Source organism: Anabas testudineus, chromosome 14, assembly GCF_900324465.2.
Source record: "Anabas testudineus chromosome 14, fAnaTes1.2, whole genome shotgun sequence".
NCBI lineage: Eukaryota > Metazoa > Chordata > Actinopteri > Anabantiformes > Anabantidae > Anabas > Anabas testudineus.
This window is the reverse complement of record NC_046623.1, coordinates 911,776-926,262: the sequence shown is the minus strand read 5'-3', so window position 1 is coordinate 926,262 and position 14,487 is coordinate 911,776. Positions and strand designations below refer to the sequence as shown.

Genomic DNA, 14,487 nt, shown 5'->3' with positions numbered 1-14,487 from the left:
CTTTTTTAGAAGTAGCATATAGCAAATGTGCGCTTGTATTAAGTTTCGAAAGGAACACCCTCCTACTTCCGGTAGTGAACTTTGTCCGTCTTGACGCCGGGTGCAACACCAAGACATGATCCTGGCTCTAAAGCCCGTCCACCTCGCTCCACGCACTGCTCCGTGATTGGTCCACGTGAATTGAGTGACGCCGTAATCATACTTCCGGTTACAGCTAATTGGTCCACGTCCAGATAGTGGGCGTTCAAAATAATGTCGACATTTACAGACTCAGCACACAAAATACACAGAGTTCAAAACTGATTGATACAGGTCATTGCTTGATTGAGCCAAAGGTAAATGCAAGAAACCACGTGCGTTGCTTACTGTAAAATAAGTAAATATATTTTGATTCAAATGTCTTTTCATTTTCTAAAGCATCTCCCCTGGCCTGTGCACAAGTAAACTAGAAATCAACATGTTCCCAACAACATATATTACTGCATTAGGTTAAGAAACAAAACTGTCAAATCAAAGAGAATCCAAGTGCAATTACATTAGTGTTGTTACTAAGGTAAACTTCAGCTTATTGGAGTGATGTTTGCAGTGAAATTCATTTTACTTGTTTTTTTGTTTTGTTTTTGGTTAAACAGCTGTATAAACTTAATTATATATACATATATGATTAGTGATATACTACTACTTATATATGATATAACTACTATAATACCTATGAATCTAGCACAGAAACAGAACAACTCAGCAGTATGCCATGTGGTTGTTTAATAACAGACTAAACTAACAACATAATTGTTAATTATTTTGTAATATTGTTACTTTAATAACGATTCTCTGAGGCCCAGATGACAAGCTAAATGTCCCATGCGATGAGGTGAGTCAATGAGGAATATTATATAGGCTAATAGTGGACAGTTTGAATAATAAAGTCATTGCAGAGAGAAGCACTGGTGAGTTGTAGATATGGACAAAACCCTGCTACAATGTCAAACGCCCACTCTGCTGCTCTGGTACTTTAATTAGGGAGCTGTAGTTTTGCAGATGCCAGTTGACAATTTGTATTAGACTATGGAAAGAAGTGCTGAGGAATGTGATTAATTGTTTTATCAATCAGATAAAAACAAAGATGTGACATCATGGCTTTAGTTTTTATATCTTAGATGCTAGACAAATATTTAAACAAAGGACCTGATTTACATCCTTCACAAATATTTCCCACAGGGAGCAGGGTGGTGCTGCATGCTGCCCATTTAGCATGTTTAATATGTTACAAAAAGGCAACCAAGCTCATCAGCAGTGTTGAAACAGAAAGGAATCCTCAATCTTTGACCTGAAACACTTTGCTGAGGGGAACACATATTCCAACAGGTCCCCAGGCTCCTTCGCCAATGCTGAATATTAAGGCTTGATAGCTAGGAGGCCACGCCATGTATCACACCAAGGTGGCTAAGCTCAGGGTTATCTGCTACCAAATGTGCAGAGAGCTGGACATTTGAGCAAGTTGCATGGCCAAATATCTGAGAAGCTGCAATCTTAAATAGCCCCTGCAGCTCAGAGTTGAAGGCATCCATCATAGGCTGGTGTGGTTCTGGTTTACCTCAGTGCACATTCAACCCTTTGTTTTTGGGAGGAGAGTGATGGATAAACACATGAAGGAAAAGAGAGAACAGTCATTCAACTCCTGTATCAAGTTGCAACCAGCGTCTTCCTTTAAGTCCAGGGACTCATCCAGCCTGACTGCTGTGCTTATTGACGTCAAGGTGGTGTGCAGGTTATGAACAGGAGGCTTGTGCACTCTGGCCTGAGTCATGACACACAACAGGCCTCAAAGACACACTGTATGATATGGTTCATCTTACATACTGGACATAGTAACATAGTGGCTACTGCTGGAGACGTATGCAGTAGTGCCCTATAGATGGTTTGCAAAAAAATGTTTCAAGGATTATGTCACAGTTGACAGGGGAAACCCAAGTTACTATGATGTCGGTCCCGGCCTCGGCGGACGTTGGAAGCTGTTTCTTGGAGGTCTCGACTCAACGCTCGATAGTCAAGGAATGGAACTAGTCTGCCTGCAAGAACTAACTGGACTCCATATTAACTTAAAATACTTTAACTGTTATACTGGACTGCTGCCTACACAGCATGTAATCACCCATATGAGGATGGGTTCCCTGTTGAGTCTGGTTCCTCTCAAGGTTTCTTCCTGTTGCCTTCTCAGGGAGTTTTTCCTGGCCACTGTCGCCCTCGGCTTGCTCATCAGGGACAATCACATTATTATGACTCATACACATACACTGTTCATGTACTGTTCTTTGGTTGTGTAAAGCTGCTTTGTGACAATGTCAATTGTAAAAAGCGCTCTACAAATAAAATTGAATTGAATTGAATTGAAAGTAGCTCTAACCCAACCTGGATATTATGCAGGGTGGATTTCTTTTTCCATGTCTAACTAAAAACAGAAAATGCTGCCTTTGGAGCTTCCTTCCTAGAGTTTTGCAATTCCAAGTCCCACCTAGCTCATGCCTATTGTTCTTATGGCTTTTAAAAGCCCATTGTCTGCTTTCTGCACGTCAGTGTGCCACATACACAACAATGATCATTAACTTTTAACAATCATTTGTCTTAAAAACTATGACAGTGGCAGGTGGATTTGGCTTCAGCATTCTTGGCAGCCTGAACTCAGCATAACACTTGCCAATGTCGTCAATCTGCAAACCACATAAATAATCAATTCACGTCATTTTCTACCTGTGGACCAAAAAGTAACTTCCCTATACACTACAATAACCAAAGAGATAAACATCTTATCAAGCAGTGAAACGAAATGTACACATTCAGCTCGTGTACATGTACATTGACTGCACAACACAGAAGCTGTTTTTTGGCTCATTTCTCAATTTCTAGTTGTGCCTGTAAGCACCAGCGGGCGATCATCCACATGCAGAAAAAAAAATCAGCCTCAAAAAAGGTATTTCTAGAAAAATAATCACACTTCAGCACACTTCAATTTTTCACAAACAGAATGTGTTGGTGTTGTGTTCTGATGCTAATGGATGTGATGCCATGACTTCAGCCTTCTAAAGTAATATGACAACATCATATGACAAGAAATTAAATGCTATATCAGCAGAAGACACACTCTAAAACCAATAATGCAACATTAACATTTACACTTTTATTACACTTATTGATATTATTGACTGGTATGTGCAAGTTTATATCCCATAATGTCACACACCATGATTCAGCTAGGTTTCACGATCCAATATTGCATGGTTTTACATACAGTTCTTTATTTATACAGCTCCCAGGGTATTAGATGAAGAACACAATTCTGCAAACGTGGCCACCATAGGTACTATAAGCAATCAGCCGCATTCGCTGACAAATAAAGTGGCATTGCATGCAAAGCGTTTAGTTGAACCTGGACATGCTGCTTAGGTAGGATTCAAACCATATATGCAAGCTGAGTTGTCTATCAGGTTCTCTTGGTGTGGATGAGGAGGTCTCTCTGTAGGTTAGCTTCTAGGCTTCCAGCGGTTTTGCTGCCAGGTGGGTCTGTGACTAGGGTCAGTTTGTTAAACACTCCTCGACCGAAATAGTCAGCAACAACAGAGAAGCCATCATTAGAGGAGCGTAACTGAAAACAACAGGAAGAAAAAAAACACCACAGTACATATTTAAATGTGTTTGTGTGAGGCAGTTGCTATAATACAACAGAGGTAAATCTTCATTTCTACTCTGGGGATGAATAAAGCTGATTATTACAATTTAAACAGCTTATGGGAAATAATAATAGATTTAAGGAAGTAAATGATCCAACACACGTCTAGTACACTTGTAGTTAAGCTCCAGAATCCTCACCTGTCTGTTGAAATGGTCATGCAAGTCACGTTTTTGGTCCTGGGCGCGCAGCATGTCCATGACTTTGCGGTTCTCTGGAGTGCACGTCGGGCACTCGGCCTCGCTCTCAGCGTAGCTTTCAAAGCAGTGTTGGTGGAAGGAGTGGCTGCACAGGAAATGCACAGATGGCAGCTCCAGGGGGCTGTTACACATGTTACACTTAGTCTTCTGGAATATCTTGGCACTGTGTGGAAATGTTGGGATAAATATTTAGAGTCATATCTATGATGGCGGTCTATGACATCTGTAGGTTACATCAGCAGAAGCTGCTTGCCAGTTGTCACCCATCATCACTCCCACTCACTCACTCACTGAGTGACAGTGGCTACAAATGACAGCAGCAGTATAGGTCACCAGAAATGGGGACGAGTTAACTGAAGTAAGAAACTGAAAGATGCTGGTTACCATCACTTAAAATGTGCAGGGATTCAAGTTCTCTAAACATCCCATTCTCCACGTGGCCCACCTTGTTTTGATCTCCTGGATCTCAGAGCGGAGGTGGGCCGTTTCCTCACGGTACTGGCGTATTTTGCGTTCATCCTCTTCTATTTGTTGGCTCTCCCTCTGGAGTTTGTTGATGAGGTAGTCCTTGATGACCGAGAGAGTGGCTGTGGAGTTATGGGCCAGTGTTTGAACCACTGCAACGTCCACACAAAAATCACAAATGTATTATAATTCTTTACACAATTATACTTGTAAAGTGCCTTGGTTGGACTTCTGTTGTGATTTTATACAAATAAAATTTAAATGAATTGAATATTTCTGTTCAAACAACAAGCATCATTCTGCTGACACTAAGACAACTTAATGTTTTCTACCTAGACCTGGACTGATTCTAATTCGATCACAATCTAATGAACCCTGCATGTAGTATGAAATCAAATGTTCCACAGCTCACCAAGTAATGGAGGCATTAAGTTGTTTTGGTCAATGTGCTGCAGGACCTCACTGATGTAGGCCTTGCAGTCCTCTTCTTTTCTGGCAAAGTATCCCAGTGCCTGTTCCCACAGGCAACACTCCTGGTCTCCATAGCGCTTGCAGGCCTCAACCACTTTTCCATACTCCTCATTCTGCATGTGGTAGTGCATAATCTGCTGGTACCTGTGTACAAATCGACAGTAAAAAAATAAAACACATGGAACGCTTAAACTGCAACAATGACTATAAATACTAAAGCTTTGACAAAACAAATATGCAGCAGTACCTGTAGTTGATTTCTGAAGTGAAAGAAGTAAAAACTAAGCTCTACAAGCTTTTCTGATACACGTTTTTAATTAATTAAATAAAAAATAGCGGAAAAAAAAACATGGCATGTAAAAAGGTTGAGCACCGTACAACCTGTAAAACACTTTAGGTCTTGTAAAACAGGTGATTTGCCATTGTCAGCTAATGACAGTTTCAGGGGTGGATAAATTCCCTGGCTCAGCCATGCACTTTTCTAAGCAACTGTCTGAGGATGTAAGATGGAGGCAGCTAATGCCTACAAAGCAGGGAGGACCTATAACCATATCTTCAAGTGTGAAATTTCCATTAGAGAAATGGCTGCTTAGGTGAACTGTGGAAGGCAAGATAAGGTGTGGTAGACAAAGACATATTTCAGAACAAACAGCATGTCAATGCAGGAAGGTCTAGCTGAGAGAAGTGTTTGATGATGAATCATTACAATTAACATTTGAATTCAACAGACACACGCATCCCTTCACTGCTCCTTTAGTAACAAACACCTACCCTCCCCTAAACTCAATGCACACTCACGCTCATGACAAAATCCACCATTACCTTACTTCAAGAAGAAAAAGCTAAAAGCTATAAAGCTTGCTCATGATTACAGGCGCAGAATTTGTGTGTGCTTCATCATCACACTGATCAGCCTCATACATATTCAGATGCTGCTTTCTCACTTACAGTTTGCCCTTCTCATAAAGGTAGAGGACGCCTTCTTTGAAATTGTGCATCTGGCAGAGGACCAGGGCCTTATCAAACACCGTGTGGTCACTTCTCAGCAGTGACACAGCTTCCCCCTGCAGAACCTTTTTTCTCTGTCAAACAAAAGTGTTGGGGCGAAAAAAAAGTTCAAATAACTTTTCTTTTTGTGAAAAGATATTTCTGAAATGACGTAATCTAGCTACTGAATTTGTGAATTTATTACTAGTCCATGCATTTTGTACTGACCTCTTGGTCCTGTTCATGTGCCCAGTCTTGCAGCCGGAGTTCCAGCAGAGTGTCATACACGCCCTGGGAAGAACGCTGGTCCACCTCAATCATGTGCTCCAGGAAGGCTTTCAGCTCCCGAGGGTTGTTGGCAAAAACTGGAATGAATTCCTCAGAGTTGGCCTTGAACAAAAACAAATATGCACAGTCATGTATAAGAACACCTGGCATAAAGTGTACAGTAAACATATTGTCACATATGTAATCACAAGACTAGTAGTGCCTCACATGACAGGAATTATCCTTAAACACTGAACTCAAAACTAACCTTACTGACAGGGCTCCGCTCCAGTCTGTCTTTTTCAGCAGAGTCTGAGCTGGGTTGGTAGTTTGTGCATAATCCCTTCAGAACACAAGTGGTACCTTCAGGAACATGGTGCATCAGCGTCTTTCCATAACGCTTCATGTTGCTCTCTGCTTGTTCAAACGGCAGACGTCCAATGTAACGCAGCCCTTCTTGGTAGTTCTGGAGGAGGCATCGTGGTAAAATGTTACTGAAGATGGCTGAATGTCTTATTACATGTTTTAAACAGCATAAACAACATTTGTTCACACTGTGGCATATTTCCATCAAAGGAAGTCCTTCTGCAGCAGCTTTCAAAGGGTCTGTATTCATTTAGTATTTTACTTGATATTGTCTTAAGTGCAGTGGCTCTGAAAGCTTAATGAACTTTAACTTCAGAAACACAAATACACAAATTCCTAGCCACCTTTACCTTTTTTTCCCCATTTCATTTACACAGAAAGGAGAAAACAACCAAACACTGAAATGAGCTGCAAACATTGTTTCATTGTTGCTTTGTGTTTTATCTACTTGTGCAATGAGTGTCACCACATAACACTCACAAAGTCAAATGAATGTTTTACTACCTTGAGGTCCTCCAGCTGGATCTTCAGGTACCACTCATGATGCATGTGTTTTTCTGCCAAAAACAAAGCGTGGCTGTGGTAGCCAGCCTGCCGTAGAACCTTGATGGCAATCTCAACATCAAAGTGGACCTCACTTTCACTACTCTGTTGAAATACGGTGCAGCAAGACAGTGGTGTTTAATTATCATACGTTGATAATCTACTGTAGATGGTTGGAAACAACTCAGCAGTTCTACTACTGTCATCGTTTAAAAAATAAAGTCAGTCACCTTAATGAATTCTTCCAGCTTGGAGCTGTCCTTCAGCTTAGTGTAACAGTTGAGTAGCAGCGTGGTGTGGTCTGCATTGGCTAGTGACTGCCTGTGCAGGGCTTGCAGATATGCTGTCAGGTTGTGGATCCTCTGAGCATCCAGGAATTTCCTGATGACATACGACGGCTCCAGTTTCCCAATGGTGCTGTGGGAAAATACAGTGATGCTTTAAAAATAGTTCTGGCTATGGGAAGAATGGTACACTATCCAAAATAATCAATGCATACTGTGAATACTCATTAAAAACGAACAAAAATCTTCTTGCTTCTTCAAAGTTTTACAGTAATGCTCAACAATGAATCAAATTTTTAATAATGAGATTACCGAATGTACTGCTGGATGGCACCATCATGGTCTCCCTTAAGATAAAGGTGATCACCGTACTGTCTAAAGATTTCTGACAGCCCATCGCTGTCCAGATGCTGGCTTTTAGCCAGGTTTATCGCCATCACAAACAAGTTCTTCTTGAACAGCATCTTAAAAAACAAACAAGCAGGTGACAACCATGCTTCCTGACCGGTAATTTATCCAACTCTTTATTATTAGAAAAGTTAGGAACCTTCAATGGCATGCTGCTCGACTCACCTCCAGTTTGGTCTGTGTGTCTTTCTCCTGAAGAACAAACATTTTGCCATCTCTGGTCAGAATGTAGAAGGAGCCCCACTCTGCCACAACATCAATGACATCATCGAAAGAGGCACTGTAGGCAATGAACTTGTTGTCCAGGTCATAGATTGTCAGAATCTGTTTCTCTGACGGAGAGCTCTCCCTGCTACCAAACCCTGTCCTGAGTACAAAAGTAACACAGGTAGGACATGTACACCTTCTGTTTCCAGATGTTAAAACCAAATGTTTCCTCTTCCTCAGTGGTCACTCAGTGATAGGCTAGGTGCAGCTGCTGATGCCGAACTGTGCCCCTGTGAAACAGGAGCCCAGCACGCTGGTTTCAGGTGCAGGCCCTTAATAAATACGTTCTCAATTTAAGATCCTAAAGAAAGCCTACTAACTGAAAATATTACCATGTGAGCAACTGACATAACACTACCAACAATAATCAATGCATCTTCGTCTCATTTAGGGAGTGGTGTTATTACTTGTTGGGTGACTTTGCATCCCTGATGAGTAAGAACAGATATCCGCGGTGCCAGTGGGCCAACAGCTTGTTTCCATCAAAAGCAAAGCAGGGTCCTCGTTCATCAGGCTGGTACAGGTACACACATTCATCGCCAGCCACAATGAACTGGGAATCCTGAGAGGGGTCTGAAAGGGAGGAGCAGCGCAGTGCACAGCCGTGTGTATCCAGCTCTATTTTTGGATACTCCTTGTTGGACAGGGTGTAGCACTGAGCAAGGAGACACAACAAGGGAGTGGACAGGAGTTCAGAATGCCTGAAAACTGACAAGAGGTGAAGTAAAAGAAAGGTTGAAAGGCTTTATCTTCAAACTGACCACACTTACATAGACTTTCTCCAGAGTAGCCACAAACAGATGTGTGACCTTTGCAACTTGGCGGAAGGCGAGGCCTGTGATTGGACTGGTTCCCTCATGCAGAGTCAGAGTTTTACTGTGACGGTCTCTGGTGATGTCACCTTTGGTCAAAACCACACTACCATCTGTGAAGCCTGTCACAAACATAACAGCTTTCATGAAGTGGGAGAAGAGAAACCTCAATGTGTAGTCAAATAGTGATTAATAAGTCGAGAGCCAGACACTTTCTTCCCTTTCCTCCTCTTACCAATGGCCATGAAGTTGAGGTTTTCATGTACACCTAGGCAGGACACTTCAGTTGGTTTGTTACCAGGGATTGCAGGAAAAATCCTTGTGCAGAGAGGATTTCCGCTGTCTCTTTTATCAAGGTTCCAAACCTTTACCTGTGAAAGTCGTGCAAGTTCAGTTTCATAGTGGTCCGTTAAAAGCAATGACACATTTGTGAAGCAAGATCTACACGCTTTACCAGAGGGTTAATTCCGTGTTCATCCTGCCCCACTGATACTAGGATGCTGTGCTGCTTCAGCTGGTAGAGGTGTGTTACTCGCAGCTTGTAGGCCTGAAAAGATGTCAACTGTAAGGAGCGCATCAAAAGCCAGATCTTGCCATCCATATGTAACTTTCTAGAAGTCAAGGCCAGTGACATACAGCAGGAGCAAAGACATGCAGTAACGTTTGTGCCATATGTGGCAGTACAAAAGTAATAAGTCCTGTAATAGTTTCAGAATATGAGCCACACAGAAGTCAAAAACTAGACCTACTTCTGTTCAGTTTGGAGAATGTTGACCAACAACACAACAAGCCTAACAAAGCGTTATGTCATTTGTCTAACGTGTTGTTTTGTGTCCATTTATGACTGAAAGATTTTGATTTGAGTTTGAATTTACAATTCAAATAACCAAAACAAAACGGAACACAAAGCCTGGCTCTACCGTCCACCCTCAAGCTCTCGTTCGACTTATTTTTAAGGTGAAAGTTAAGGTTATTTCTTTCAGAGACAAGTAACGAATTAATTCGATTTGGAATTTGCTGCTAAGTCGTAGCTAGCATAAGCTGTCAGTAAGCTAGCCTAGCATAACGTTAGCCGAGCCAACGCTAGCTAGTTGATGCCCGTGCTTGTCAAAGGATATCTCCAAGAACAATGTGACCCCGGCCCGAGTCACAAGCTGATATCCCGCTTGGAATAACGAAGTTATTCCCATTGTCTGAAGGATCCTTCACTACATCTTTGTCAAAGAAAACAAATTTCCTCCACTGCAGGAACGCTGCCATTTTATTGGCCTTAGCAAAGTAAGTTAGCTATAAACAGGCGCTGTCATGTGACACTGAAGTCACGTGAGCAAGCCGGCTTTACTTCCCGAAGCTCGGGAGGAGATTCGAGTGTTCACAGCTCCTGTGTCTTCTCCAGAAACTTTATTTATTGCTGACCCTCAGTCTGTCAACACTCACTTTCTTAATGCAAACATATGTCTTTAGCACATTTTCAGTGTTTTTGTAGAGTGTGATGAAAACTGAGCAAGATGCAGAAGTATTCGACTAACTTGCACAGTTTATTGTGCTTCATTTGATATTAATTGAAGTGATCCCAAGACATGCGTTTTCACATAAACCTAAAGATGTCAGCATTGTTGCCTCACAGACTCTCTGTGAAGAGTTTGTATGTTCTTCCTTTGTCTACATGGGTTCTCTCTGGCTACTCTGGCTTCCTCCCACCACCCAAAGACATGCATATTAGGTTAAATGGTGACTCCAGTGTTCTCGCAACCTGTGAGAGGACGAGCACTTTGTATAATGGATATATGGTTAAAAAAAATAAAAACTTGACTGCAGCTTTAGCTTGATAAAGCTGCAATTCCACATATCCTAGGCCTGTCTTAAGGTCCACCAATTCACGATTTGCATCAGGACAAAAATGAATTCATGAATTTCAAGCAACAGTGTGTAGACCTCTACAACAACATTTTGTGCTGCTGAATAGATCGGAACAACACTATATACAGTGGCAAAAAAACGGATGTGAATCTTTTGGAATGTCATGGTTTTCTGCATTAATTTATGATTAAAATGTGATCTTCATAGTTAATGCAGAAAACTATCTATCTATAAAACTCCAAAGGGTTCACATACTTTTTCTTGCCATCGTAACTATTTCAAAAGTCAAGTGTTCCAAGGAACACAGTGGCCTCATTAATTTTTGAAATGGAACAAATGTGGAACCACCCAGACTCATCCTAGAGTTGTCTTTTCAAACAAACAGAAAAACAGGGCTAAAAGGTCCTTGATCAGGAGGTGTCCCGAAACCCAACAATCCACCTCTCAGTAAGGCAACGAACTAAAGTAAACAGCCAGGAATGCTAGGATTTGTACCTTGATTGGTTCAAAGGTGCACACAAAAATACTAAAAGATTTATTTAAAAAGGCTAAGGTGGGGAAGAGGTGGAAAGCAAAGCAGGAGATTGTAATTGGTGAGTGGAGAATTCAGGGAGACAGGTGAGTGCAGAGCCAGGTAGTCCAGGATTCTGGGAGTCGTATTAGAAGGAGTATAATTCTTAGGAGCAGCTAAGCAGGAAGTCAGGATCAGTGGAGTGACAGGTGGGTTAGAACCAGGAAGGAAATGACAGATGTTTGGACAAGATGAGCTCGGTAATGGAATCTGGGACTCGTGAGATGGTTGCAGTGTAAGAAAGATGTCAGGTGAGTGGACAGGAGATCTGGGGAACTGAAGGAGTTCCAGAGCAGGTATTACCAAAAACTTCATCCAAAACAACAGTGGTCAAGTCCGTAATAAAGTCAGAAGACTTTAATCCAGAAGACACAATCAGTGACAATCAGGCAACAGTCCAAAGTCCAGACACAAGGTCTGAATAACAGAACAGGGTCATGTCAGGACACCATCAGACGACTCACTGATACCATGGTTTAGGCAGAGAATCGAGGTCAGGATAGCAGATCCTGTTTGCAATGGGTTGTCAGGTAGTCTAGATTCAGAACAGCTGGAAAGTGTCTTCAGGTATGAAGTGGCACAATCTGGGTTGCAGTGCTGATTATGAAGGTAAGGACATGGGTACAGATCTTGGCTGATTAGTGAGGGGAAGAGGGGAGTCAGTTAATCCATAACTGGGCATAACGGGAAGTAGAGGTGGGGAAAAGGGTAGTGAGGGTGTGGCCAAGTGAGTATGAGCCAACAAAGAAACCAAACTAGGACCAGGCAGGGATCATGACAAAGACAATGCTGGAAAGTCTTTGTCCTCAAGTGTCCTAACCAAAGCCCAAAGAACATCTGTGCTGAGATCTGGAAACTACCAATCTGATAAAGCTGTCATCTTCAAGCCATACAATTACACAACATCTATCTACCTATCTACTGACCTACCTATCTTATGGGTTACTGTGTAGACTGATGATCAGTAGTGTAAAAACTGAACTTCTAATAATGTAGTGTTTTTGTAGTGGTGTAAGGTGGGTTACCACAGCATTTTGTTTAGATTTAAAACTCTAAATATATGATGATACTGGACTGGATACATTATATCATATGCTGCACCATAAATTATCATCAAATTAACATGAAATAAATACTCTTTAAAAAAAAAACTTGCACTTTGTGTGAATCCATTGTGAGAACGTTGTTCTACCACTGGAACGTTTAACTACAACATTGGGGCAGCAGTAGCTCAGGTGGTAGAGCAGTCGTCTATGAATCCCAGGGTGAGTGGTTTGAGTGATGAGATGCGGTCTTGGACAAGACACCGGAACCTCGTAGTAGCACCGACATGTATTGTCTGGAAGCTGTCCAAGCACAATTTCCCTAAGGGGATCAATAAAGTATTCATTCTTATTAACCCTAGGGAGGATATATTCATGTCCAGTCCAGCTGGAGGTGCACATTAGTGTTCAATGTTCAGGAACAATGTCGACATAAAAAACACAATTATTTCACACAGATATAATAGATGTTATTTTAATAGGTGTTCAAGAAGTAATAATTGCGTCAGCAGAAAGTGTGAAAGGAATAACAGTTGCATCAGCAAACAGTGTTATGACATAGGAGTTGTGGGTGGGGTGGGGTGGGGTAGGGAGGGAGGGTGGGTGGTTGGTGGGATCCCTTACTAAGCAGGGGTTCCAGTAAGGCAAGGCTGCATTTAACAACTGAGCTGTAACAATCAAATAAACATATTTGTCAAGATGATTACCAATGACATAAATTAGATTAAGCACATGTTGTACAAACTATCAGAGAAAAGAGACTTTAAAGATCTGGCATAACCTCCTCTTCACAAAAAACAAAAGGTAGCCATGATCTACATTCCAGTAAAGGGTAGATAATCTTATACACGTTCATGTATAAATGGATGCATATTCTGTTGTATTTTCCATCAGTTTTTGTTTCCATTTGACTAACCCTAGAAAAAGGAACAGTAATAAATAAGTTGAAACTCAAGCATTCAATTGTTCTCTCTGATTGCAGGAGCGTCCCTGTTTCATAAACTATCATGAACAGACTTCCATTTTTACTGCAAAGGACAAACAAGTAAGCAAACTAGGGAAAGCTATTATCCCACCACTCAAAATGCACCAATCTCTCAGATATCAGTTTTATGGATGCTCACATGGTACAGTAAGTCCCTTGGACTTAAAACCTGCACGCTTCAAACTCCATTGAGTTTTCAGCGCAGCAGCTATCCTGTCTTGAGAACTGTTGGTTGTAACGAAACAATGCACCTAGGGAACAGTATACCATCATAGCATACATACAGTACAATCAACTGACTTAATTAGAAAAATACAGGTACAAAATGATTACATTCAAGACAGTACTAGCACAAAGGATATTATAGTCATTTAGGTAACTAATATAGGAATTTCAACTTTATAGAAGCATTTTCTAGATAGAAAAGGTGAGGGGATGGGGAGAGTATGGCTATTTTGTAGTTGTGAATTTGTTATTGACTGGATTCTCGTATATAATAGTTAAAATACATCATTTCCAGAGAGTGGGTAAAAATTCTCTATTTTCTTCAAAGACCATGATCATTTTGGTTTGGGTCATAAGGTGCAAATACTGTATACTAAAGAGGCATTGAGCGATGCCCTTTTGTTGTACTTCATTCAAACTCTGGGTCCCATTAGATACACAGGATGAATTGTGCTGATATTGTTACCTGAAGATTTACACAGCTAGAAAATGCAGTGCAACTGTAATGCTAGCTTTGTTTTTCTTTTTTTTCTTTTTTTAAAATAGGATTTTCATTTGAAGATACCTTTCCCTTTTCTTTGGCAAATGGCAATAAACTCACTTGCTATAAGCAAATATATCTCTACTGTGGGGGAAGACGATTTCTTTCTCTTTGCAAAGACCTAAACTGATGTCCATCAGTGAAAGAACTATAGAGTTTACTGCTTAGATGATATCATCCTTAAGTAACTTTCTCTCATATCTGAAAATATATATATATATAAATATACACACTGTTTATTGTTAGGTTTATCATAAAGCATACTATGGTTCCCATGAGCTTAACTGGGAAACATTTGCAGTTAGTTAATTAGTTTTATGGACAAATTTGGAGACAAGTTGAGTTGTAGATTTGTTGCACATAATGCACTATTTGCACATAAGGGCCTGCATAAGCTAAAGATCATTATTGTTTAACAATGGGCTGATTTAGGAAAAATACTCTTTTTCAAGATGCATGAATTCTTAG

At 41.0% G+C, this 14,487-nt stretch overlaps 1 protein-coding gene across 1 annotated transcript; it reads right to left on the bottom strand.

Moving 5' to 3' along the window:
* Positions 1-3,155: 3,155 nt before the first annotated feature.
* On the bottom strand, positions 3,156-10,091 carry vps11 (VPS11 core subunit of CORVET and HOPS complexes). Its single transcript, XM_026372605.1, has 16 exons — positions 9,913-10,091; positions 9,249-9,397; positions 9,030-9,165; positions 8,753-8,916; positions 8,390-8,637; positions 7,881-8,082; positions 7,620-7,771; positions 7,254-7,440; positions 6,985-7,128; positions 6,383-6,580; positions 6,076-6,237; positions 5,809-5,942; positions 4,802-5,004; positions 4,370-4,541; positions 3,865-4,087; positions 3,156-3,640 (listed from the first exon to the last, which is right to left on the bottom strand). Exons 1-16 carry the CDS (start codon positions 10,052-10,054, stop codon positions 3,479-3,481), a joined length of 2,778 nt encoding a protein of 925 aa, XP_026228390.1. The 5' UTR covers positions 10,055-10,091; the 3' UTR covers positions 3,156-3,478.
* Positions 10,092-14,487: the final 4,396 nt, after the last annotated feature.

Coding starts and splice junctions, on each gene's coding strand:
- vps11 (XM_026372605.1), bottom strand. CDS start 10,054: ATGGCAGCGTTCCTGCAGTGGAGGAAATTTGTTTTCTTTGACAAAGAT. Junction 8,917..9,029: donor CCTCAACTTCATGGCCATTG/GTAAGAGGAGGA, acceptor TGTTTGTGACAG/GCTTCACAGATGGTAGTGTG. Junction 3,641..3,864: donor ATGACCATTTCAACAGACAG/GTGAGGATTCTG, acceptor TGTTGTTTTCAG/TTACGCTCCTCTAATGATGG.